Source organism: Musa acuminata, chromosome BXJ3-10 (assembly GCF_036884655.1).
Source record: "Musa acuminata AAA Group cultivar baxijiao chromosome BXJ3-10, Cavendish_Baxijiao_AAA, whole genome shotgun sequence".
Classification (NCBI taxonomy): domain Eukaryota; kingdom Viridiplantae; phylum Streptophyta; class Magnoliopsida; order Zingiberales; family Musaceae; genus Musa; species Musa acuminata.
The window spans coordinates 20,513,878-20,539,499 of NC_088358.1; the positions used below are offsets into that span (position 1 = coordinate 20,513,878).

Genomic DNA, 25,622 nt, shown 5'->3' on the forward strand with positions numbered 1-25,622 from the left:
TGAATCACAATAGGACTTCAAAAGTTACTCTATTCACACATCATTGAAAGGAGATTTTCTCTTTGACCCTTTTTCAAAAAAAAAAAAAAAAGTAATAGTATTACCTATAAATAAAAAGTAAATCCTGCGGTGATCTATTGAGTACTAATTAGTAACTCTACTTTCTTCATTGAATGCATGAAAAATTTAAAGATAGGTGGTGACAAGGAAGGGTGCCGTCAAAGGGATAAAAAGGGGGAAGAGCAGATAAGAAAAGAAGTCAGATGAATTAAAAGCTAAAAAAAAGGTACTTTAACCAAGAGTGGGTCAAACAAAAAAAGACAAAGAATTGGGACTTATATCCAAAGAAAGCAACAAAATAGAAAAAAAGGTTGGCAGGCCCACAGGAATGCTTGCTTGGAAAGTAGGAACTCAACAGCTGAGGGAAAAAAAAGTTGAGGTTAAATAAAGGAAACGATATTATTATTGAAGCAGAGTTCAAAACATAGAAAATTAAAGAGAAATTTAATTTATGAGAGACCTATTGAAGTTTTTCTAAGATAAATATCATCAAAACCATAATAAATCACGAGGATTTCCGACCTTCTATGTAGGTCACCATCCAACGATGCGTAAATCGAACACTCTCAGGTTACACGTGTTGTTCAAATTTTGTGCTATGCTAAAAGAAGAAAGGCCTTGAAGAGAAAGAGGTATTATTAGCCTTTTGTCTCGCGTGTATAAAAGAAAGGGGAAACTAAAGAACGAAGAAGTTGACACATCTCTTACGAAAATCCTACACCTCCAGCTTAAAATAATAAAACCTAAAAGAATCATGATCCAGCCATTGAACCACTACTCTACATGTAGATATGAATAATCAAACTTCAGGACAACGAGAGATTAAACTGGGCATGTTATAGCATCAAATGTGTGAGAAGAAAGAAAAGAAAAAGCTCACGTTTAATCCTTTCCTCAAGGTGTAGTTCATGTGTCCCCGAACCTGGGTCCCAGTTATGCTCGTCCCAAAGCTTAGCTTCCACCCGGCTTAAGCGTGTTACTGAGCCTGCAACATGCAACATGAAACATTGGTTCCTATGAAGGTTATATCTATACAATAAATCATATCCATATTTATGCAGTAAATTATATCCTATGCTGAAATCAAACATACGAACTAAGTTCCGATGGCCTATGCCAAAGTGCGCTTCTAAATCAAACAATTAGGACGAACTGAAGCACTCGCTATAAGCATGAATAGGCCAATGAATTATCCTAGGATCAGCAAAGTAATGACCAACGAGGAGCAAGGTTGATGAGAAAATAAGAAAGATCTACACTTCTGCTGCATCAGTCTACTACAATTTGGTAAGAAGATTGATCAATGATCAGTTAGCCAAAGATAGATGATATGGCTCAAAGTTCAAAATGATGTTGGAGATAAAATTCCTTGGTACTGGACAGAACTAGGCCTTTTAACCACTTAAGATTCGAGCTTTGTGTTGCAATTTTTGTTGTAGTTGCATATAGGCAATGTACATTAGGAAGAGTAAGTGTGGTGACTCAGTCCTCAAGTTAAAAATTTCAGGGAGGGAGTCTTAAAACCATAAGTTGAACTTACCAATCCAGCCCCTCAAAAAGCCCTTCTCCTTTAATTGCTGAGGTTTTAAAAATTGCCCACTGACGGCTTTTTATCTTATGTAGTTCTAAGGCTTCAGTTATTGCAGCATCATCAAGTGCACCAGGGAGATCCTGCAAGGAAAAATGACCAAGATTGAAGAAGCAAGGAAAATTATGATTTAAAATAAAGCAACAAAAATATTTTTCATCCTTAAACAACTATCTATATTTCGTGTTTAAGATTCTCATAACAAATATAATTTCACAAACATGCCATCCTATATCTTTTTGCCATCTTTTGGCAACTTCTAATCCCTCAAGAGAAGAGATTCTAGTTTTCACAATTTAAAAAGTTCTAACATCTTTTATAAATTTGTGTGTATCAATTGCATAGACAAGACTGATGGTGTCTGAAACATTCAATCACAGAAGCTGCCAAATCAAAATATTACGAGACCAGGAAAAGTTTAGCCAAGTTTCAGCCTTCCAACAATGAACATTTTCGGATTTAACAGTAAATCATACTTAGATATGCATGACTAAGATAGTTGCAAAAGTCACATGAAGAGAACTTGCTTAAACAGTCTAATTTAGTGGCCTAAAAGCTTCACCTGCTTGTTTGCAAATACGAGGACAACAGCACCCTTCAGCTCCTCCTCCTGCCATAGATATAGAAATAGCAGTAGTTAATATGAAATTATGTAAAATGCTGGACAACTTTATGTGTTACGTTTTGCATCACAAACATACATTCCATTAATGATTAACGTGGAATGCAAAACTCCAAAAAATTTAGTAGCTAAATTTAGATGAAATGTGCTGTCTTAAATTTACATAAACTTATTTTGGATTCTGCTGAACCGAGCTGAGAGCATTTTGCTTTACAGTATTGTTAGAGCATATATCTTTATTCCTAAAGATTTTTTTCTAAACCCGTTCCTTCCTGCAGACCTACTATGCAAGGATAGAAGATTATGTCCAAATTTTAACTATCATAATTAATCCCCCATTTACTGTTTGTTATACGACAAGTAATTAACAGGGAAGACAATTATCTGGTGGCATTTCCTACATGAAAAAGACAATCCTTCTACCATGTTCCTCTACATCCCCTTTAAAATTTGTTGTATGGATTAAATTGATAAAGATTGATAGGATGTCATCCACATCAAGCTACCCAATCACCCAAATCTATAACCATAGGCACAAAAAAAAAACAAACATTGAGATCTTTGATGTTGTGAGATATTGGAACATACTACTAATTGAAAAGGGAACTTGCTCATACAGAACACAACCAACAGACAACAAGCAATGAGTTAGTCAATATGTGCAAAGATCAGCAAAAGGATGAAGTTTAAAAAAAAAAAGTGACACTCAACATTTCGGCAGACTTCTAGATCTTACTTTCAGACAGAGAACAAATATGCCTAAGAATAACATAATATAAGAGAAATAGATGAACACATATTGTGCAACATACCTCCAGGATAGCATGAAATTCATCCTTAGCAGTTACAAGTCTATCTGTGTCACTGGAATCAACAACATATATTACTGCTTGAGTGTTTGGAAAGTAGCACCGCCAGTATGGTCTGCAGAAAACACAGATTGCTGAAATGGTTTGTTCAAAAATTATTTCTTTTATTAAAAGAAAAATGATACACAAAAGGGGAGAAAAAAAGAACTAAATTTGCACTTTGTAAAGTAGAAGGTTTTCATAACCATCCCAGTAGTTAAGATAATCATGACTCTCCTATACTATATTTCCCATGCATCTACTGCCCATATCATCTTAAAATTACTGCTTCAACCTTCTCCATGAATAGTTGAATCACGCTTTGTAAAGGTCTTGGTTTCAATTTTGACCTTGTCGTTGGAGATGGCTGCTTTTGACTGAGTCTTCATGGTTTCAGCCAAAGAGATTAATGCCAAAAGAATAAAATATAGAAAACATTAAAGAATAGGCATGTTGTTCTAAAGAATATTACAATGGTTTTAGGCTGGACAGATAAAAAATATAAAAAAGATAAAGAGTTGAACAAATAACTATATATTTTTTTATAAAATCATCTTAGTTATACTGCCAGAAAATACATATTCTACAACCATGCATTCCTATGGTAATATGCGTATATTTTGGTTTTCAAAATAGAGTACAAAAGCTTTTCTTACATTTACTTATTTACTTTCATATATCCTTAAGTTGCTAAACAAAGGTTCAGATTCACTAAATCTCTTGCCCACAGACCCAATTGGCAAAAAACTTAAAAGTAAAGCCTTGTAACGATTTAAACATATACTAGTCAGAAACAGAAAAAGCGAATATAAAATAATAGCTTAATATTCTACAGTTACCGAATAAAAAAAAACTACTTTCAGCTGAACTGAGAGAATCGGTTTAAATAAGTCAAATTAAATTGAAACTTAAATTGGTCTCAGCCAAACATAACCAGAACTGGCAGAAACTAGCAAACCGATTGAACTTCAACACTCATTTAAGTCTTGAATAGATCAATTCTTTTACACCAGAATGTCAAATTATGGTTCAAACAAGTATTACAGTAAGTCAGTAACATTATGTGGTTCACTTATTAATTAAGTTGAAAATTTCCTCAGACTTTCTATATATTACTAAGCTGTTCTTAATGCCATTCATCCCCTTATACAAAAAATAGTAGTTGTTTCATAAGGCATCATAATGGAAGAAAATATAAAGAACTTTGTACATATGCTTCTTAATAGTTTACTGTTTGAACATATGACTTGTACTGGCATGTATATTCTCAAAATGTAGAACACTCACATTCTATCATCTCAGTTAGCATATATTTAAGAGCCTCGTACTTTTATGCGTCTATATGCAAATGTTTATTGGGGAGTATAGGAAAACAGTAGTAGATAAAAGAAAGTTGTATGCAAATACAGAAGTCACTATTGCCAACTAAATGTTTCCTGTAATTTGAGTTTATTCTTGCTGCACCATCAAATGTTAATACAAAATTAGGTTCTTTTATAACCTTACTCAAGTGAGGTGCATATTAGGTTATTGATTACAGATAGTTTTTCTCATAAACAGAGTCTAGAAACTTTGGCTATAACCATCACCCTTTTGGGTTTATAACAGCTTTAAATACATATATCATTTTAATTTTGATCTTTCCCTTCTCTTATGCCATGTCACATATTAAATTCAAAAGAAGAGAGAAATTTTCAAAAGGAATGGAGTTCCACTTATTTACATCGAAAGGGTCTAATATTTTAAAAACTTTTTTAAATTGACCTACCAAAATGCCATAGATAAGAAATCTAAGTTATCGTCTAAAAGTTAAGATACCAAAACAAAGCTAGCCCTTTATAACATGAAGATTAACATCTTGCATGAAATCTATTCATGTAAGTGAATAAAGAAATCCAAGGTATAATGCAATAATAAATTAAGAAATAGAGAAGTACCGAATGCTTGTCTGCCCACCTGTTTCAGCAAACATAGGGCTTGTATCAGACAGAGAATATTAAGTCAAGTGATGCAACAAACAAAATCAGCAGAAATTACAAAAAAAAAAAAGCTGGTAAATATAAAGTTCAATATAATTAGACTGCTTATAAGCTAGTGAATAAAGTCCTTCATGCAGACTACACCGCATTAGTGATTATACAAGTCCAGAATAATCAAACCTTTCCATAACATGCTTGAACATTGATACTCATCGTATCTCATCACATTATATACAGCTAATTGTAAATACTAGGGACTAGAGAACTTACATCTCCATAGAAATATTTTCATATCAACATATTTAACAATGTACCACAAAAAACCAAACAGCTTTCACAAAAGAGTAACTTCCCCATCTCAACATAGTTTCATATCAGTTTCACAGCCTTAAGCTCAGTGAAACGAGGATGATTGCATTCGGTAGCATGACGTAGATGGCAAGCATAAAATTTATCATTGCAAATATGAATTTGTATCACTTCTAGACACTAACTAGCTAGGTCATTGCTTCAAAATGATGTGCAACTACTATACCATCCAGTTACTTTAAAAAAGACAGGATAGTACATTAAGTTCACTATAAGTGATTTAAGACAGAACCTGAACAAAGTGGTAAATGGACAAAGGTTCATAATCTTTTGACCAGATGCAATTAAAGAAGTTCCAATAGATGAAGCCTTATTCGAAGCAGAAGCACAAGAACTAACCTCCACAAGTGGGGTTTACTCGTTGGTTGTGAATGTGTCAATGGGAGTTAAACATTGGTCATAATTTCATATACTCAGGTCAAAACTTTTAGCATGCATGATGTTCTCAACAACAAATGAAATTCTAAATCCTAGCTTCCCATGACAACCAAATTAATCACTTGCCTCCCTTGATTTCTCTCAACGCAATAGACGATAGAGAAATGCATCTAAACCCTCCTTTCTCCCTTGACATCCATGAACTTAACAAAATATATATAATCCCTAATCCCCACATTTCTAGGATCCTACTAAATGCAATGGCAAGGACCTGAGCCATGATAGCTAGCCTCCTACAAAAGAATCTTACCAAGGAAGAGGCATAGTTTTCTACTCCTATTTTTCTTCTTTTTGGTACTGCCAACATGCTTAAGCAAAGCAGGATATACCATACCATGCCTGCCAAAAGTAGGCTCAAGGCTATGATTTAAGAAGATAATCCTTGGCTCTCACTTATATGAGGTTAGAGATTTTGTGTTGGTACTAGGTCATTTCTTACTACAAAAAGACCTTTCACTGTAAGAATAGCAATTTGGTTATGTTTTGAGGATAACATTAATAATTGCTTTGAATTTTATAACTTATATAACTCTAATATATATCACCACGTATGGAGTCTGTTCTGAAGGACTCTATTTGGTATTCAGATCCTAAATAAAACATGTGAAATCCTTCTTACTCAAGTTAGTCTCTAGTCTCTATGAAAAGTGGCTGTGGTCATGTCACTGTCCATGCATTTGGGTCGGGGACATGAGTCATATAACAATACATTACTCATATCCATCATTGTGTCGGTTCAACATTATCTAAAGCAAAATTGGCCAAAAGCACTCAGTTCCCACAAGCTGTGAGCATTCCGTAAATTTGGACTCTGACATATAGTATGTTACTATAAAAAGGCTATTTGTAGTTATTTCCTTGTAAAATGCCAACATAGCAACATCAAAAGATGCTTACATAAAGAATTTCATGTTCAAGGAAAAAATGTCACCAAAACTGACTAGTCATTGAAGATAAAGTGCTGCGTATAGGCAACTGAAGCATCATGTTATGATTAGTAAACACTATTCAGTACCCAAAAAAGATCCCTTAAAAATGCTAATTTTTTACATGGACCACGAATCTTCTCTATTTCATTGTGGACAAGAAGGTGAAGCAGTAAATATGGATCATTAAGTAGATTTATATTCAAACTCAGCTGGTTAGACACATTTGTTGTTCAAGTTCCTGCGGCTGGTTAAAATGAGTGACATATGCAGCGAACAAAAACAACGAGGAAAAGACCCCAAGAAGAAATTGCAAAGCAAAAACGAACTGAAATATCATAATTAGGAGCGTATGAATAGATCTTCCAACATACGAAACAACATAAGTAGAAGACTACATATACTTCATACAATTGGCGAATCAACGTACCGAGATCCCAAACTTGAAACTTAATATTATTGTACTGCACGGTCTCCACATTGAACCCGATCGCTGAAGCAGAGCAAAAACGAAAGAAATGAATCAATATCAATCAGCCAAACTCACGTACCGAACATAGAAAACCAAAATAGAAACTAAGCATCAGAGAGAGGGGAGCACCAACTTGGGATGGTCGAGACCACTTCCCCCATCTGAAGCCGATCTGACAAAGAAAGGGAACCGAATCAAACCACCAGATCCGAACCAGAGGGAGAACCGAAGGAGAACAAATAGGGTTTACGGGGTGTTACAGAGGATGGTGGTTTTCCCGGCATTGTCGAGGCCGAGCACGAGGATCCGAGCCTCCCGATTGCCGAAGAGGGACGAGAACATGCGAGTGAACAGAATCCCCATCTCAATCGATCGATCAGATCGAGATGCTCGAATTCCGCCCTAAAGAGACCAGATCCAAGCAGCGGAACCCTAATCCTGCGACGAATCGGGAAGGGTTGAAGAGATCGGAGCGAGGAGACCTCAGTTCCCACAGCTCGCCCAGGTCGGTGGTTGTTACTCTGCTGTCCTGGTAAGTAGACGCGCTTTATATAAAGATAAATATATATATATATATATATATATATATATATATATACATATATATACATATATATACATATATACATACATATATACATACATATACATATACATATACATATATACATACATATACATATACATATATATATATATATACACACACATATATATATATATACATATATATACATACATATATACATATATACATACATATATATATATACATATATATATTTATATCATTACAAAGAAAAAAAGATTCAGCATTGCAGAATGGGTTATCAAACTTAGCAATCTGATTGCACACCACAGCAATTGTCCAAATTATTTTGAACACAACAACAAGATCAACAGATCTACCACAGCAGCATCACCTGCAACAGCAAAAAGCCTTAATACTCTACTCTCTCCCACAGGACCTAGTTTATTGAGATCGATACAAGGTTTCACAGTACCAAGAAGCTGATACTGTCTTAGAAATTGTTGTGCCTCTTAAAGATGTGACAATGGAGGCACTCAGGCTATAATCCAAGGAACACAAACTCTTCGATGGCTGGTATCTCACCGATCTCCTTGAGTGTTTCCTTGTCGGGCTCCTCATCAACACCAATGGCCATTATGGCATGCTTCCTTGGTGCAGTTCTACCTACACTCATGAAGTTGATGTTCACATTCTGATTTCCAAGTATTCTGCCCACATGCCCAATCATGCCAGGCTGATCAACCTGCCTGCAGAGTATCAGGTTCCCTTCAAGACTCACATCCACACTGAAAGACCCCACAAGGGTGAGATGTGGGATGCCATCCTTCACTCTCCCCTCCACTCGTATATCACCGGCATCAGACAACGCACTGGCAAATTTTGACTCCACATTGGACAGTTGAACCTGGATGGAATCCAGAGGGATCTCAGGAGTGTCATCGTGAAAAATCCTCTCCTCGCTAATGCGAAGTCCTCTTTGCTTGGCGGTATAATCTGCATTAACAATGTTGACAAATACACTGGATATCGGCTCTATTATTCCTTTTGTGATCATGGCACGAAGAATTCTTGTGTCCAAGTCATCGGGATCTCTAGCAGATTTATACACAACCTTGACCCCCTTGATTCCACTTCCACCAGCTACTAGTTGGACAGCCAGCCTTCCTAGTTTCTCCGCAAGGATAACATAAGGGGCTAGCTCAGAGAGAACCTGGCATGAAAAGAGTACAGTCATGATAAGTAGGAACGTGAAATGAGTTTCGATCGGAGTGTCCGTCTTTTAGAATTACTCACCTCAGCAGGAACCATGGGGGCGTTCACAGCAGTAGCAGCAAGTTCACCTTTCAGTGCTCCGATCACAGCCTCTGCTATTTCAATGGCTACACCTTCCTGATAATGTTATGATAAATATTTCAGTAAATACCACGTGGAGGGTCTAAAGACAATGCTCTGGAGAAGACATACCTGAGCCTCCACAGTGCTAGCTCCAAGGTGTGGAGTTACAGTTACTTTCTCATGCATCACCAACTTGCTGTCTTTTGGTGGGGGCTCCACGGTAAACACATCAAGTGCTGCCTGTTTCAGATCATAAAAGAAAATTGATTGGAGCGAAGAGCTGTGATATTAAGAGAAAAACAGTTCCACAATACTTCCTCTCTCAAGCAGCAATTGGAACATAGTAAAACGATCATGGATTTAAATGAGCATTGGATAACCGTCCACTATCTCACGGATTTTATTATAAAATGTTTAGATATTTGTTCCCAGATTTTAAATCTGAGCCCAAAAATCAGGTCATATGATCAAATAGTAGACCAAGATGAAACAAGACAGATGACAATACACAATTTTATAAAATTGGCAGCTAGAACAATTTTGAATATTTGTGTCGAGAGACTACCTGAGCAACTGTTCCATCATCGAGTGCTCTGACCAAAGCATCTTCATCAATAACTCCACCCCTTGCAACGTTAATGATCCTAACTCCTTTTTTCACTTTTGCAAATGTTTCATCATTGAAAAGCTTAGCAGTGCTAGGAGTCAGTGGCATGTGGAGTGATATAAAATCTGCAGCAGAAATGGCTTCATCGAATGATACAAGTTCTACACCAATGGCACGGGCTCTATCAGCAGGTGCATAAGGATCATGAGCGATGACATGCATTCCTAGTCCTTTCGCACGTCTAGCAACTTCTGAACCAACTTTGCCAAATCCCATCACAGCCAGAGTCTTTCCAACCAGGGAGACACCTACATACTTGTTGCGTTGCCATTTTCCTGAATATCACAATCTCATCAGCTTGTTACTCTCTTAGCACTCTGGATTTGTTTTATCATAACATGCCAAAACAGATCATCATAATAAAAAATTGATAAGATTGTCAAGTCATTCGAAAAGAAAATACCACATGCTTATGAAGAAGTTCTAGACATGCTCTGAGCTAATAATAGTACAAAATTAGAGATAAAACCTCATGAGCATCAAATATTTATCCAAACCTACATGGGCTGCACCATTGAATACGATGCAGAAGTATGTAAAAGAAAAAACATGAACAAGCGTCTGACACACACAATAACACTTAGGCGGACATTCATGATATTTTCATTTTTCTAAAACTTCAAAACATGTGAATTACTCAAAGATGGGCCACTTCAGAATAAAATATGAACATGTTTGTCTTTCTCTTTTCTGCTAGATTTCACTATTCAATTCTTATTTGTTTGACATGTTGTGGTTCTCCGCCCTCTTACATCTGGCCAGAAACTCTTTTTCATCTTGTCAGAATTTTTGTAATATGCAGGCTGGAGTAAATCGTTTGGTAAGTTTCAATATATTTCATAAATACTTAAATAGAGCTATCGATTCCAGAGATATAAATTCAAAAAGATATAAGACAATGCAAATGTCAGAGTAGTAGAATATTTAATAAAAATGTCCACAAAAGCTCAAGATTAACTCAAGATATCAAAGTACTCAACCAATTATGACATGGATTACAATAAACGGAAAGGGAAAAGTATTCTCCTAAAACTACCATCTGAAGAAGAGTTTTTTCTGTGAATTATATTTTGACATGCTTGAATAGAATAGAAAGCAAAAACAAAAAAGAGGTAACTGATCTGGCAATGTTCATATGAATCAATAGATCAATTCCTCAAGCATACAGCAATGTGCATTCAAATTCTTCAGAAAAAAAAAAGAAGAAGCAGGTTTACACGAGATAGTTATTATACAAATTAATAACTTCATGTTTGCACCAGGATGAAATCAACTAAATGTAAATGAAGTGAGTTGATTACCTCAGTGCAGCAAGTTATTGCTTTAGGCCAATTACATGTCTCGAACGTTTCAAAAAAAATAAAACCATAAGGACAATTCTATCAATTAAGTCAATTGTTCAAATTATTGCAGCATCAGCATAATAAACTGCCTCAGGAACACAGCTTCAAGAAGAAATATGCCATCTATCATGATAAAATCAGAATCTTAAAGGTGTGATAATGCATAATTAATTCGTGAGAAAACTCTGTTTGGATCGACAAAGCACCTCCTGCTCTAACCCACCTGTTCGTTTCATTTGAAGAAAGGAAAAGGATCTTAGTATATAACCATCGACCCTAATTTACCAGCTCTGTCAACAGAAACACTTTGGGAATTCATCCCAGTAAAGCTAGTGATGGCAAGATTGAAACCTTGGGGTGATTCAACCAGTCTAAGAATAGAAGACGGATCTATGTAGATCTGTCTCATCATCCTCTTCTCTTCACTTGTCCATCGGAGCCAAACCGCAAGCATCACATCAAACGAATACGACAAGGAAGAAAGGGAGAGAGAAATAGGAGCTCACCGGCCTTCATGGAGGCATCCGCCTGGGCGACGTTCCTCGCCATGGAGGCGAGCAGTGCGATCCCATGCTCCGCTGCCGCGACGGTGTTGGCGGTGGGCGCATTAACAACGAGACACCCGTGCTCGGTAGCGGCCTGCAGGTCCACATTATCGATTCCGACCCCGGCCCTTCCCACCACCTTGAGCCGCCCCTTGGCAGCCTCGAACACCTCCCGCGTCACCTTCGTCCCGCTGCGCACGATCAGGGCGTCGCAGAGCGAGATCTTGGTGCAGAGCTCCTCCGGCGCGAGGTTGTAGGAGCAGTCCACGTTGGCGAACCCCCGCAGCAGCTCCAACCCAGCGTCCCCAAGCTTCTCCGCCACCAGCACCGTCGGCCGTGCCGCGGCCGCCGCCTCGATCCGGAGGCCCCGCCCTTCCGTCCGCTTGCGGAAACAGGGGGTCTTGAGGGGCAGGGCGAGCCGCAGGCCGAGGAAGGAGGACTGCGAGCGTGCCGAGGAGAAGGACACGGATGCCGCAGTGGAGTAGGGGGCGAGGGAGGAGAGCTCAGCGGTAGTGGCGGCGGGAAGGTGGAGGGGTTTCGCCGCGACCGAGGCCATGGTCTTCTCTCCTTTTGACTGAGTGCGGAATGGTGATACCCTTTTATATCGGGGAAGATGCGGCTCACCTGTCTCGGCCAAGTCAGGAAACACCATATAATAAAAGCGATAAACCATTTAAAATTTTGTGTCTTTTCATCTTAATCATACGTCAATTTCAAATAAATATATATATTATAAGGTTGTAATGGTCCTTCCAATAACCTTCCATTCCACTCAGACTTCGCATCCCACCCACAGCTTTACCCTCCACGGAAAGAGACGGGCAAGCCGCAAACCCCACCACCCCACCCCAAATGCGGAACGACACGGGGCCCGCATGGAACCCGGAGTCGAATTCCCTCCGAGTCGGCCCAGACATCAACCCGTAAGATGACTGGCGAGCATATGTGGGGCCCACTGACATGCTGGAAAGTATAAATATCACATGACGCGAACGATGACGCGTGGCATATTAAACAAAATCTGAATCGGGGTACGATTTGTCGTACGAGTGAGAGCGGGTGGGTTTGGTGTGGCGACGGTCGTGTCGCACGGTAGTTCGAGATGATGAGACATTGGATCAGTGCTTGCGTCATGTAAGATGATACTTGGACATGGCAACCGCGTCGCTTAGGACAAGTGGGCTGACATGTTGACTTGTCTTTGACGACAAGTGGAGTGCGGTGGGGCTCTGACAGCCATCTCATGTACTGCGCCAACCCGTGATGACGATCTGGCTCATCTTTTTGGCTGCAGGTTTTTGACTCGTTGATCGACTCGATTCAGCTATTACTTGATTTCTACCCATATTCGATTGATGAATAATATATATATATATATATATATATATATATGATATTGAAGTTAATCTTTCCCAACTGAAGCACAATGCATTCTCCTTCCACTCTTTCTCTCTGATAATGATGCATAACAAGCCTCATCTTTGATAGCCAATCAAGTAGGCTTTGAGATGGAAGCCTCACCAAAAAGGCTTCTCGTCCGACTCTCTCCACCCTTAGTTAACATGATCCCCTTAATGTTCTTTAATATTATAGACACTTGATTGATTGAATTAGCATAAACAATGAGAATCCAAAAAGACTCTCTCAATTGATTAAGTTGTTGATCCCTTGTAAATCTATTAAAAGTAAAAAATGCATGAGATGAGTTCATAACTTGAGTTCACGAAGAGCATGATTCAAATCTCGAGCTAGAAGTTGTTGAGATCGTAAATTCAAACATTGGATTGTGATGGACGTGCTGCTGCTCTCACGTGATAGTCGATGAATGATGCTTCATCGGCTTATCTGCAAGCTGAAGAGCGAATCTCGTAGCTTGAATTGATCTGAAAAGCCTGTTCATGGAGATGCTTGATCCGAAGACAACTGCAATTTTGTCTGGCCTCGCTTAACCTTCCTTCATGGTCAAGAACTCTTGATGCCATTGTTCCTCGGGCAATCAATTATATGATTTGATGTTCATCTTGTAGCCATCATATCCATGCCAAACTTGTCTTCCAGCTTCCGTGGCACGTTTCACCAGGTGACTGGAGGATCCCTGGGGCCTCAGCGAGGACCTCCCTTAGCATGGATCACGTAGACGATCTCCGGTGTTGCATGTCCGGAGAGAAGGGTGGATCGAGTCCAAAGACTGTGGTGGGTTGTCGTTTTCCGGGCAATGGTCGAACATGATTAGATATGGTGTCTTAGATTCTACGGGAAGAGACAGCGCAGGAAGCATTCACAGGTCGTCGATGCAGTTGTGAAGCATGAAGACGTAGTGGCGTTTTCCACCGGGGGAGAAAGCACCACGTTGAAGTGCTGTTCTCAGATACCACCATGTTCGGGTGCAATGATGAAAGAGTGGAAAAGGGTGATTAGGTTTTGCTGAGTGCCGTGCCAATGGATACCTGAAGAACACACTGAACCAGCAGGTCAAGCAATTGATACTTACTTTCATGTTTTAGCATGCAACTTTTTGGATCATTATTTTTGGATAATCCATGGTTTATGCAAATTAGTGTTCTGAGTTCATCCAAGCAAATACATATATTGCAAATATCAATCAATATATGCCTCATTGCACTCTTACCACTTGTTGGCAGTAAAGTAAAATCAAAGGGAAAAGAAACCCAGTTTCTGTCATCCAAGATTGTGGTGAAATGGTCAATCTGGTAGACATAGAAGTCAGCATGCATTAATAATTCTTGTAGTTCTCCAGAGAACTTGCTCTGTGTGTGAATGACTTCAAGGAATTGCATGTCAAGTGTCTCTTCCCTTTGGCAACCTTCCTGATCTTAACTAGAGATGAAAGATGAAATGTCTCCCAGAATAAGAGCAAAGGAGTAGCACTAACTCATCCTTCATTGCTTCTGAGGTTTATTACATTGAGAGAGAGAGAGAGAGAGAGAGTTGACTCATTGATCATTGAGTTGAATATATATGAAGCTTTTCCTTTTCTGTTCTTCACAACTGGTTTGCAGTAGATCTGCTACACTAATTTAATGTACACTTCCAATTACACTAAAATATCATTTAAGAGAAGAAAACCACAGAAACTATGATTTACTTTCGGATATGCAAATTGCAACACATCAAATATAATACCAGCAGCTGATTAAGCTAATGACAGTACTATTTTATGACTTCCGAATGTTATATCAAGAGATCAAGTTCTGATAGTAGTCTAAGGAACGAGTGGTTGCTCTCACAGCTTCAGCGACAAGTCGATCTCATCGACGACATCATCTATCTCTCTTCTCTTCGGACCTTCATGGCACTGGAAGCTGCTGCTCATACCGAGCACATGGCGATGCCAAGCCGCCAAACTCCCACGCTTCGCCAGACTTCTCTCCAGCTTATGTGCGTTCTGGTGGCCGCCCAACGCCTGCGAACTGACGAACCTCCGGCGACAGTAGGTGCATGCGAAGACCCGCGCTGGCTCCGCCGGCATCGACGGCTTCAACCCGAGTTCCAGACTCACACCATCGTCCTTCTTCTTCTCAAACTCCATGGAAGTATATATCACAAGGGAGAAGTGGGGAGGGCTGGAGATCAGAGAGGATGAAAGCTATAAAAGGAGGAAGAAGGCGTGTCAGTATGGCACATGATGACATTCATCGGATGGTGGAGACGAACCTTTTATGTAAGCCATGCATGGCCATGACTAGTAGTATTAGGCCACCTCAAGTTCTCGTTGTTGTGGATAGTTTGATCCACAGCAATGATCGACCCTGATGACTCGGTTCAAGTCCGCTTGTGCAATAAGCATAGATAGAGTCCAGGAGATGATGATGATCTACACAAAGATCGATCCGTTTTATGTTCTAATCAATCATGAAAGAAAGTATGGATCCGTTAGATACATAATGAAGGCAGGAGTATGGATAGGCTATAAGTCAGTCCAGCACTCACAGGTCAACAAATGCATGAACATGCTGCTCTTATGAGTGGCACAGCATTGGGATTCATCATACAGGACAAGATATGGGCTAACTATATATTAGACCTACTCATGTAGAAATCAATGTTCAAAGTAGTGCTATTCTTGACCATGGTTTCCATGCAATGTTGAAATCTTGATACATGAACCACATGTTTGGATTGACTGAGTCAACCAATGGATTTGTCCTGAGGAAGCTCACAGGAAGAGGAACGAAGTGACATGCATGCTTCAGATGAGATCATCAGCTGCATGGGATTGGATGAAGCTTCTGACTTGAGGACATTATGATGCATATATAAGTGTCTACAGATTCCATCTGTTGCCATTGAGATTGGACGAAGCATTTGCATCGAGCTATTTTGAGCTGTCTTCATGGGTTCTGATGCCTCCATGCTCGCTCGCCTCAGGAAGATGGCGAACGCCCTGCGGCTTCTACTGAGGCTGAAACCCATGGCGTGGGTTGTGTGGTATGTACGCGACCCCGGGAGTAGTCCCAGTCCGGGCTGCCGGCTGCGTCTGAATTTGGAGCGGCAGCGGAGCCTGCTTAGCCAATGCACGAGCTTCGCCAGCGGATTACGGTCGTCCGACGTCGACGAGAGGGCGCAGAGCTTCATCGAAAACTTCCGGCGGCGGCTGCTGCAGGAGGAGCTTCCTGTCCGTGACTCCGGCGGAGGAGGAGGAGGAGGAGGAGGCAGCCCGTGCATGGCCCCGGTGTCGCCGTGGAGTTACTTCCGTCGCGTAAAGGCTGATGCAAGCGATGCAGGCTTCATCATTCCTTCGCCGATTGCACCTCCGTGTTCAAGAAAATCGTCGTCGATCAAGTATCCAATCACTGGAACTCTCATGAAAGGGAAGCCCAAAGTGTCGATTCCCAAACGAGCAGCTCTTCTTAGGAGTTAGACGTTTCGGTGATTTCTTTTATTGTGGGTGTATGATTTAGTGAAGTCATTACAAAAATGTGTACTTGTTGGACTTATATTATTATTATTATTATTATTTTACCGCTTGCATCACGGAAACGCGTGTATACATCACACTCAATGTATGATGGCCACGGAAACTGTCAGATTAGATTGCTAAGAGAGAGGAGAGGGAAGGCGACTAGGTCACCTACTCCGGTCTAACATATATATATATATATATATATATATATATATATATATTCCACGACACCCGTAACAGATGTCAAACAACGAAATGGTTGAGAAGGCGAATAAAAAGAGCACTCTTTATATAAGAATGATAATTTTATATTATATATTTTTTTTGATAATTTTAGATTTTATATTATTTTTATAAATTAATTGATAAAATATATATGACTCTATCCTCTCAAATATAAATTTGAAGTTAACATATTATTTATTTATTTTAAAAATAATCAAAAAAATATTAATCTATTATTAAAATAATCTATGAATATCAAACTATAACAATTATTATCTGTCTAGTATACAACATATCAAGTTATCATCTCATACACTTCAACTAGTTGGCTATGTCAAACAAAAACAATGATACATAGCTGAAATTGATATCACCCTCCTACACTAATTTTCTATATCATTAATCTTTTATTAACAATATTTTAAACTATGATTTACCTCCTTAATCACATGCTCATCTTAATTTATAACACTAATTACTATTTAAAAAACTATTTTATAAAATCATAATCTTTAAAAAAATGTGTTTAGTTGTTTATGTTATCCCTAACTATACCCCTACGCTTTACATAAGTTAACACCAAGATTCAAATAATGCATTTTCATCGGATACTCACTTAAACATAATATATTTGGATACTTTAATTCTCAAACTCATGAGATCTTTATATCATGTTATATTATTTTTGTTGAATTTACTTTTTCCTTCTAAATCTTGTTTCTTCAATATTGAGAGACACTACAATACTAATTTATAACTATATTCATATGAGTACATCTTAAATCCTCTTGAGCACATCTCTTATCATATCAACTAATAGTTCTCTTCTAGACTTGTACTCTTATATTATTCCAATTCAACAGCACCATCGTCTTCAACTTCTCTATCTACCACTCAACTTACTCTGTAATGCTAATCACCTATATGTTTATTCCTCAACCCCTGTGACGTTCAAAGACAATTTGAGACAATGGCTTTGTTAATGGATCTGTTATATTATCTCCGAGTGGAACTCTTTCCATTGCTACATCTCCTTTAGTCATGAGCTCTCTGATCTAGTAGAACCTCCTTAGAATGTGCTTAAACTTCTAATGAGACCTGGATTCCTTTGCTTGAGCAATTGTCCTATTGTTGTCGCAATATAAGAGAATCAGCTCCTTACTGCCTCTACTACCTCTGCTGCAATAATGTACTCCGCTTTTATGGTCGAGTTAGTAGTAGTATCTTGCTTAGAACTCTTCCAACATATTGCTTCTTTATTCAGGGTGTACATATACCCCGAATTCGACTTGTTATCATCGACATCGGACTGGAAACTCGAGTTCGTGTAGCCTTCAACCTTAAGGCTACTACCTACATATACCAGAAAAAGATTCTCAGTCCTTCGCAAATACTTAAAGTTATACTTTACTATTTTTCAATATTCCAAGCTTGGATCTGCCTAATACTTGCTCATGACACTCAGAAAATGCATTATATCAGGCTTTTTACATAGCATCACATACATAATAGACCCTATCGCTGAGGTATAGGATATCATTTCTATGTTCACCCTTTCTTTAAGAGTATTTGAGGACATACTCTTATAAAGCGATATTTCATGTCTCATCGATATGAAACCTCTCTTAGAATTTTTTATCCCAAACCTTTTGACAATAGTGTGTATGTACCTAGATTGGAACAAGCTAAGCATCCTCTTAGATATATCTTTATAGATCTGAATCCCCATAATATAAGATGCTTTCTCCAAGTTATTCATAGAGAAGTGTCTAGATAACTAAGCATTTACTGTGGATAACATTCCTACATCATTTCCAATGATCAGGATGTCATCAACATATAACAATAAGAAGGTGATAGTGCTCCCACTTACCTTCCTATACACACAAGACTCATTTTCATTCTTAACGAAGTTATAAGATCTGGTCGTCTCATCAAATCTTATGTTTTAATTTTAAAAAGTTTGCTTCAGTTCAGAAATGGACCTAAGCAACCTACACACCCTATCTAGGCAATCCTTGGACACGAATCCCTCAAGCTATATTATATACACCTCCTTTTCGAGGTTGCTATTGAGGAACATAATTTTCACATTCATCTATCAAATCTCATAATCATAGTATGCTAAAATAGCCAATAGAATTCGGATGGATTTTAACATAGCTACGAGTGAGAAGGTTTCGTTATAGTCAACATATTATCTTTGACGATACCCCTTAGCCACTAGCTTTGCTTTATAGGTCTCTACCTTTCTAGATAATCCGATCTTTTTCTTGAAGATCCACTTGTAATCGATGGGTATAATATCCTTGAGTGTATTAATTAGGTTCCAAATCTTGTTCGAGTACATCTTGTTGGAGTACATGGATCTAGTCCAACTGGGTATTTGATCTCCATCCAACTACCCAAGTCTCTTAGATTAGTGGATCTCTATCTAATAATCTCTTGTGAGCTCTTATTGAATCTCATTCACAGGATCTAATAATTCAGGAGCTTATTGGATATCCAATAAGATAGGGGCTCTAATTGATATCTCATATCTGAACCTCTACTTATCGCAATACCTACCAAATGTGTGTGACCCTATAGGCCCAATATCGAGCCAACCGTGAGTTATACATGTCAGAACTCTTTCTGGCTCAGTGAATTATTATCTCAATAATAATTCACTTAACTTATCGACTATATACATACTATGCCACTATGTCGTAGTCCTAAGACGATACAGGATAATCTAATCCATTGGACTTGTTTATCCTTAGTTACCATGTACCTATAGTCCCTCATCCATCTAATATCCAAGAAATCGTATACCGGGTATGGTGCTATCAGACCCATATGGTTTCTACTCGAGTCTCGCTCTAATCGGATTCTCCTAGAGAACTCTTTCTCTCTCAATCTGAATGATCCTAACTAGGGATTTGTTTGAGCAAGAACATATGTGACATTTCTCTCATGACATCGAGAGTAGATGATCCTCTATCGATACTAAATAGCCCTCGTAAGGTTGACTACCACTCTCGATGATCGGCTATGCTAGATTTGGGATATCTAAACTAAGTTTAGTATCAAAGAGTGGAGCACACATACAAGGCATCCTTGGTATCTCAAGTCTAAAGACCAGATATACCACTAGGACTATAGAATTACTGTTTGGTAATAAGGCATCATCAATCATTCAACATTCAGTAAGCGGATCAATAAGTGAACTCATTCCCCATTGAGCACTTTATTGTATCCCTAGTGTCTCCACATGAGTAATTGTGAGACTAGTTGCATCCATCATATTAATGAGTATACAACACACAAGTTTGTTCAATTATCTCAATGTTTCTCTTGAGTAACATATGATCGGAATTATTTAGGATCTATGTTTAAAGGAGAATCAATCTCATTATCGTGATTTCATCACGATATGATTCTCATTACATAGATACAAAGATATCACAATATATATACGCAACAAGCAATATAAAGTGATAAAAGCTAAAATATAATAAGTAAAAAGACTGTGTCAAGTTACACATGTCATCACTCACGTGATTGGCTTGCAGGGTATCTATGACTACCAATAAGCACTACCGGTATCCAATACCCATGTGTTATCATAAGAGTCTGACAAATGTAAACTGATCGTGAATATACTTAAAGTTTCTCAAAACTTCTGTTTCGCCCTCTCTGCAATGTACTCTTTATATTTTCTTTTTTAGTGTCAACCTTTGCCACAGTGGAAGCACTGGCCTTTGTCCTTTGTCGGATCGTAGTTAGCAACATTTGCTATACCTGGTCTGCCCTTGCCCTTGCCCTTCTTAGGGGACTTTTCTACTTTCTTTTTCTTTCTGGTCTCACTAGTATTAAGAACTAACTTCTCTTTCTTAATAGTGATCTCTACCTCACTCAACATATTGATGAGCTCAAAGAGAGTCACCTTAAGTTTGTTTATATTAAAATTCATTATTAACTGTAAAAAAGAATCTGATATGGACTGAAGTACAAGATCTACATATAAGTTATCCACTAGGACTATTTCTAGACCTGTGAGTTTCTTTATCCACTCAATCATCTTTAGGACACTATTCTAAAACGGTGTCCCCTTAGTTATCCTAGCACGGAAGAGACTCTTGAATATCTCATATCGTTTAGTCTTTCTATATTTCTCAAACAGTTTATTGACATGTAGGAGAATGAATCTGACATCTATCTTTTTATGTAATCTTTATAACTTAGAAGTCATGGAGCCTAACATGTAACACTAAGCAAGAGTATAGTTATCTATGTTGGGAAATCTTGGGGGTGACATCACATGCGCAGCGGAAGAACAAGAAAACAAAATCCCCGATTCCCAAAAAGATGTTCGTCGTCGTGCGAAGATTGGTACGCAAAATCCGCGAAACTCAAAACTGCATATAGAGTAGATTGTGTTACCTAGGGAGATCATATATCCCTGTTTCCTTGTAGATCCTTAAGAGAGGGTGAAGGAGGTCAAGCGTCCTCCTCTCTAGCGGTGATCCACATAGGGCCTGCTCTGAGGTGGAGAGAGAGAGGAGAATAGGAAAGGCAAGCAAAGGCTCTAGCCTATGAGGCTCTGAATCCCTCCTATTTATAGAGGTCCCCTATCAAACCCTAATGGGTCCTCCCCTAGTGGGTATTGGATCTGCATCCAATAAGACAAGGGCTCCGTTGGATATCTCATATCCGAACCTCTACTCATAGCAATGCCTACCATATGTGTGTGACCCTCTAAGCCCAATATTGAGCTGGCCGTGAGTCATACCCATCAGAACTTCTTCTAACTCAGTGAATTATTATCTCTGTAATAATTCACTTGACTCATCGACTACGGACGTACTAGGCCACTACGCCGTAGTCCCCAGACGATACAGGGGAATCCAATCCATTGGACCTGTCTGTCCTCAGTTACCGTGTACCTATAGTCCCTCATCCATCTAATATCCCAGAGACCGTATATCGAGCATGGTGTTGTCAGACCCATACGGTTTCTACTCTGAGTCTCGCTCTAATCGGATTCTCCCGGAGAACTCTTTCTCTCTCAACCCGAATGACCCTGGCTAGGGATTTGTCTGAGCAAGAACACATGGGATATTCCTCTTATGACGCTGAGAGTGGATGATCCTCTATCGACACTCAATAGCCCTCATAAGGTTGACTACCACTCCCAATGACCAGCTGTACTAGATCTGGGATAGCCAAACTTATAAGTCTGGTATCAAAGAGTGGAGCACTCATACAGGACATCCTTGGTGTCTCAAGTCTAAGGACCAGATATACCACTAGGACTACGGAATCGCTGTCTGACAATAAGGCATCATCAACCATCCAGCATTCCGTAAGCGGATCAATCAGTGAACTCATTCTCCAATGAGCACCCGTACTGTATCCCTAGTGTCCCTACATGAGCAGCTATAAGACCAACTGCATCCATCATATGGATGGGTATACAGCACACTAGTCTGTCCGGTTATCACGATGTCCCTCTCGAGTAACCTATGACGGGGATTATTTAGGATCTGTGTTTAAAGGTGAATCGATCTCATTATCGTGATCTCATCACGATCCAATTCCCATTTCACAAATCCAAGGACATCACAATATATATATGCACATATGTAATAGTTATAAAGTGATATACGCCAAAATATAATAAGCAAAAAGATTCTGTATCAAGTCACACGTGCCATCACCCACGTGATTGGCTTGTTGGGCACCTATGACTAGCAATCTCCCACTTGACCTAAAGCCAATCACCTATGTGTCTGATCCCCATCAGACCCCTGTGACGCTCAAAGACAATCTGAGACAACGACTTTGTTAGTGGATCTGCAATGTTATCTTCGGATAGAACTCTTTCCACTGCTACATCTCCTCGGGTTACGATCTCTCTGATAAGCTGGAACCTCCTTAGAACACTTCTGATGAGACCCGGGTTCCCTTATTTTAGTAATCGCCCCATAGTTGTCGCAATATAAGGAAGTCGGCTCCTCGCTACTCGGCACGACTCCTAAATCTGTGATGAACTTCTTCACCCAGACTCCCTCCTTTGCTGCATCTGATGCAGCACTGTACTCCACCTCTGTGGTCAAGTCAGCGGTGGTATCTTGCTTGGAACTCTTCCAGTACACTACTCCTCCATTCAAGGTGTACACATACCCTGAATTCGACTTGCTATCATCGACATCAGACTGAAAACTTGAGTCAGTGTAGCCTTCAACCTTAAGGCTATTACCTCCATATACTAGTAAAAGATCCTTAGTCCTTCTCAAGTACTTAAGATACACTTTACTGCTTTCCAGTGCTCCGAGCTTGGATCCGCCTGATACCTGCTCGTGACACTCAGAGCATGCGCTATATCAGGCCTAGTACATAGCATGGCATACATAATAGACCCTATTGCTGAGGCATAAGGTATCATATTTATGTTCGCCATTTCTTCTGGAGTCTTTGGTGACATACTCGTAAAAAGCGATATCCCATGTCTCATCGGTATGAGACCTCTCTTGGAATTTTCCATGCCAAACCTTTTGACAATAGTTTCTATGTACCTGGACTGGGACAAGCCAAGCATCCTCTTGGATCTATCTCTATAGATTCTAATCCCCAAGATATAGGATGCTTCTCCTAAGTCCTTCATGGAGAAGTATCTAGATAACCAAGCCTTTACTGTGGATAGCATTCCTACGTCGTTCCCAATGATGAGGATGTCATCCACATATAACACCAAAAAGGTGATAACGCTCCCACTTACTTTCCTGTACACACAAGGCTCATCTTCGTTCTTCACGAAGTCATAAGATCTGATTGCCTCATCAAATCTTATGTTCCAACTTCGGGAAGCTTGCTTTAGTCAATAAATGGATCTAAGCAACCTACACACCTTATCTGGGCAGTTCTTGGACACGAATCTCTCAGGTTGCATCATATACACCTCCTCCTTAAGGTTCCCATTGAGGAATGCAGTTTTCAAATCCATCTGCCAGATCTCATAATCATAGTGTGCTGCAATAGCCAATAGAATTCTGATGGATTTTAGCATTGCTACGGGTGAGAAGGTTTCGTCGTAGTCAACACCTTGCCTTTGACGATACCCCTTAACCACTAGTCTTGCTTTATAGGTCTCTACCTTTCCATCTACTTCGATCTTTTTCTTAAAGATCCACTTGCAACCGATGGGTACACCTTCGAGCGCATCAATTAGGTTCCAAACCTTGTTGGAGTACATAGAATCCATCTCAGAATTCATGGCTTCTTGCCACTTCCCGGAGTCTATGCTCATAATAGTCTCCTCGTAGGTCTGAGGATCAATATCCTTAACATCCTCTCCTCTAATATGTCCCACATATCTCTCAGGAGGATGGGATACTCTATCAGACCTGCGTAAAGTTGAAACTTGTGTATTAGGTACATGAACAGACTCGGGCTGTAGAGTGGTGCTTGAGCTTGGTTCTCCAACCTCGCTTAACTCTATCATTCTCCCATTGTTTCCGTCAAGAATGTGTTCCTTCTCAAGGAACACTGCTCTCTTAGCTACAAAGACCTTTTGGTCCTCGAGATGAAAGAAATAATACCCACAAGTTTCCTTGAGGTATCCCACAAATTTGCATCGCTCTGTCCTTGATTTTAACTTATCGGGGTTGTGTCTTTTAACGTGGGCAGGGCAGCCCCAAATCTTAACAACCTTAAGATCAGGCTTCTTCCCTTTCCATATCTCATATGGTGTAGACACTACCGACTTAGTTGGAACTCTGTTCAGAAGGTAAGCTACGGTTTCTAGGGCATATCCCCAGAATGAGATGGGTAGGTCAGTGAAACTCATCATGTACCGTACCATATCTAATAACGTACGATTTCTCCTTTCAGAGACACCATTGAGCTAAGGTGTATAAGGAGGTGTCCATTGGGATAATATCCCATGGTCCTTGAGGAACTGAGTAAACTTTGTACTTAAGTACTCACCTCCTCGATCTGATCGAAGAGTTTTGATACTCTTTCCAGTCTGGTTCTCCACCTCATTCTTATACTCTCTGAATTTCTCAAAGGCCTCGGACTTGTACTTCATTAAGTACATATATCCATACCTTGAGAAATCATCAGTAAATGTAATGAAGTAGGAGTAACCTCCAATGGCATGAGTTGACATGGGTCCACATACATCACTATGTATGAGTTCCAACAACTCAGTGGCTCTCTCTCCAGTTCCACTAAATGGAGAGTTGGTTAGTTTTCCACGAATGCAAGGCTCACAAGTTGCATATGACATATAGTCGAATAGATTTAGATATCCATCATTTAGTAACTTTTGAATCCTTCTTTCATGGATGTGACCTAGCCTACAATGTCATAGGTATGCACTGTTCACCTCATCTCGTTTCCTCTTAAACACACTTACATTCATGATATGTGGAGTAGTGTCTAGCATAAACAAACCTTTATGCAATATTCCTCTCGTCAATCTCCCCTCGGCTTTGCTAGAATTTACAATAAATTGTAGATGTGATAAGCAATACTGGTATCCAATACCAATGCACTATCACAAAAATCTAACAATTGGAGATTGATCATGAATGTACCTGAAGCTTCTCCAAGCTTCTATTTCGCCCTTTTTGCAAGGTACTCTTTACAGTTCCTCTTCCAGTGCTCATCTTTACCACAGTGGAAGCACTAGCCTTTGTCCTTTGCTGGGTCTTTCTTAGCAACCTTTGCTTTACCTGGTTTGCCCTTGCCCTTTCCCTTC

General features: G+C 39.3%; 2 protein-coding genes and 1 long non-coding RNA gene across 3 annotated transcripts; all 3 read right to left on the minus strand.

The window, feature by feature from the left end:
* Positions 1 to 822: 822 nt before the first annotated feature.
* LOC135651983 (ADP-ribosylation factor 1) lies at positions 823 to 7,810 on the minus strand. Its single transcript, XM_065172689.1, has 8 exons — positions 7,563 to 7,810; positions 7,436 to 7,474; positions 7,261 to 7,323; positions 5,056 to 5,074; positions 3,083 to 3,194; positions 2,211 to 2,258; positions 1,601 to 1,731; positions 823 to 1,045 (listed from the first exon to the last, which is right to left on the minus strand). Exons 1-8 carry the CDS (start codon positions 7,663 to 7,665, stop codon positions 1,012 to 1,014), a joined length of 549 nt encoding a protein of 182 aa, XP_065028761.1. The 5' UTR covers positions 7,666 to 7,810; the 3' UTR covers positions 823 to 1,011.
* Positions 7,811 to 8,129: 319 nt separating this feature from the next.
* On the minus strand, positions 8,130 to 12,310 carry LOC135651805 (D-3-phosphoglycerate dehydrogenase 1, chloroplastic-like). The gene is made up of 5 exons (XM_065172244.1): positions 11,686 to 12,310; positions 9,735 to 10,111; positions 9,299 to 9,409; positions 9,128 to 9,223; positions 8,130 to 9,044 (listed from the first exon to the last, which is right to left on the minus strand). Exons 1-5 carry the CDS (start codon positions 12,278 to 12,280, stop codon positions 8,373 to 8,375), a joined length of 1,851 nt encoding a protein of 616 aa, XP_065028316.1. The 5' UTR covers positions 12,281 to 12,310; the 3' UTR covers positions 8,130 to 8,372.
* A 2,469-nt stretch (positions 12,311 to 14,779) lies between these two features.
* On the minus strand, positions 14,780 to 15,745 carry LOC135650678 (uncharacterized). Its single transcript, XR_010501593.1, has 2 exons — positions 15,400 to 15,745; positions 14,780 to 15,331 (listed from the first exon to the last, which is right to left on the minus strand). It is a non-coding gene; the product is annotated as an uncharacterized LOC135650678 (long non-coding RNA).
* Positions 15,746 to 25,622: the final 9,877 nt, after the last annotated feature.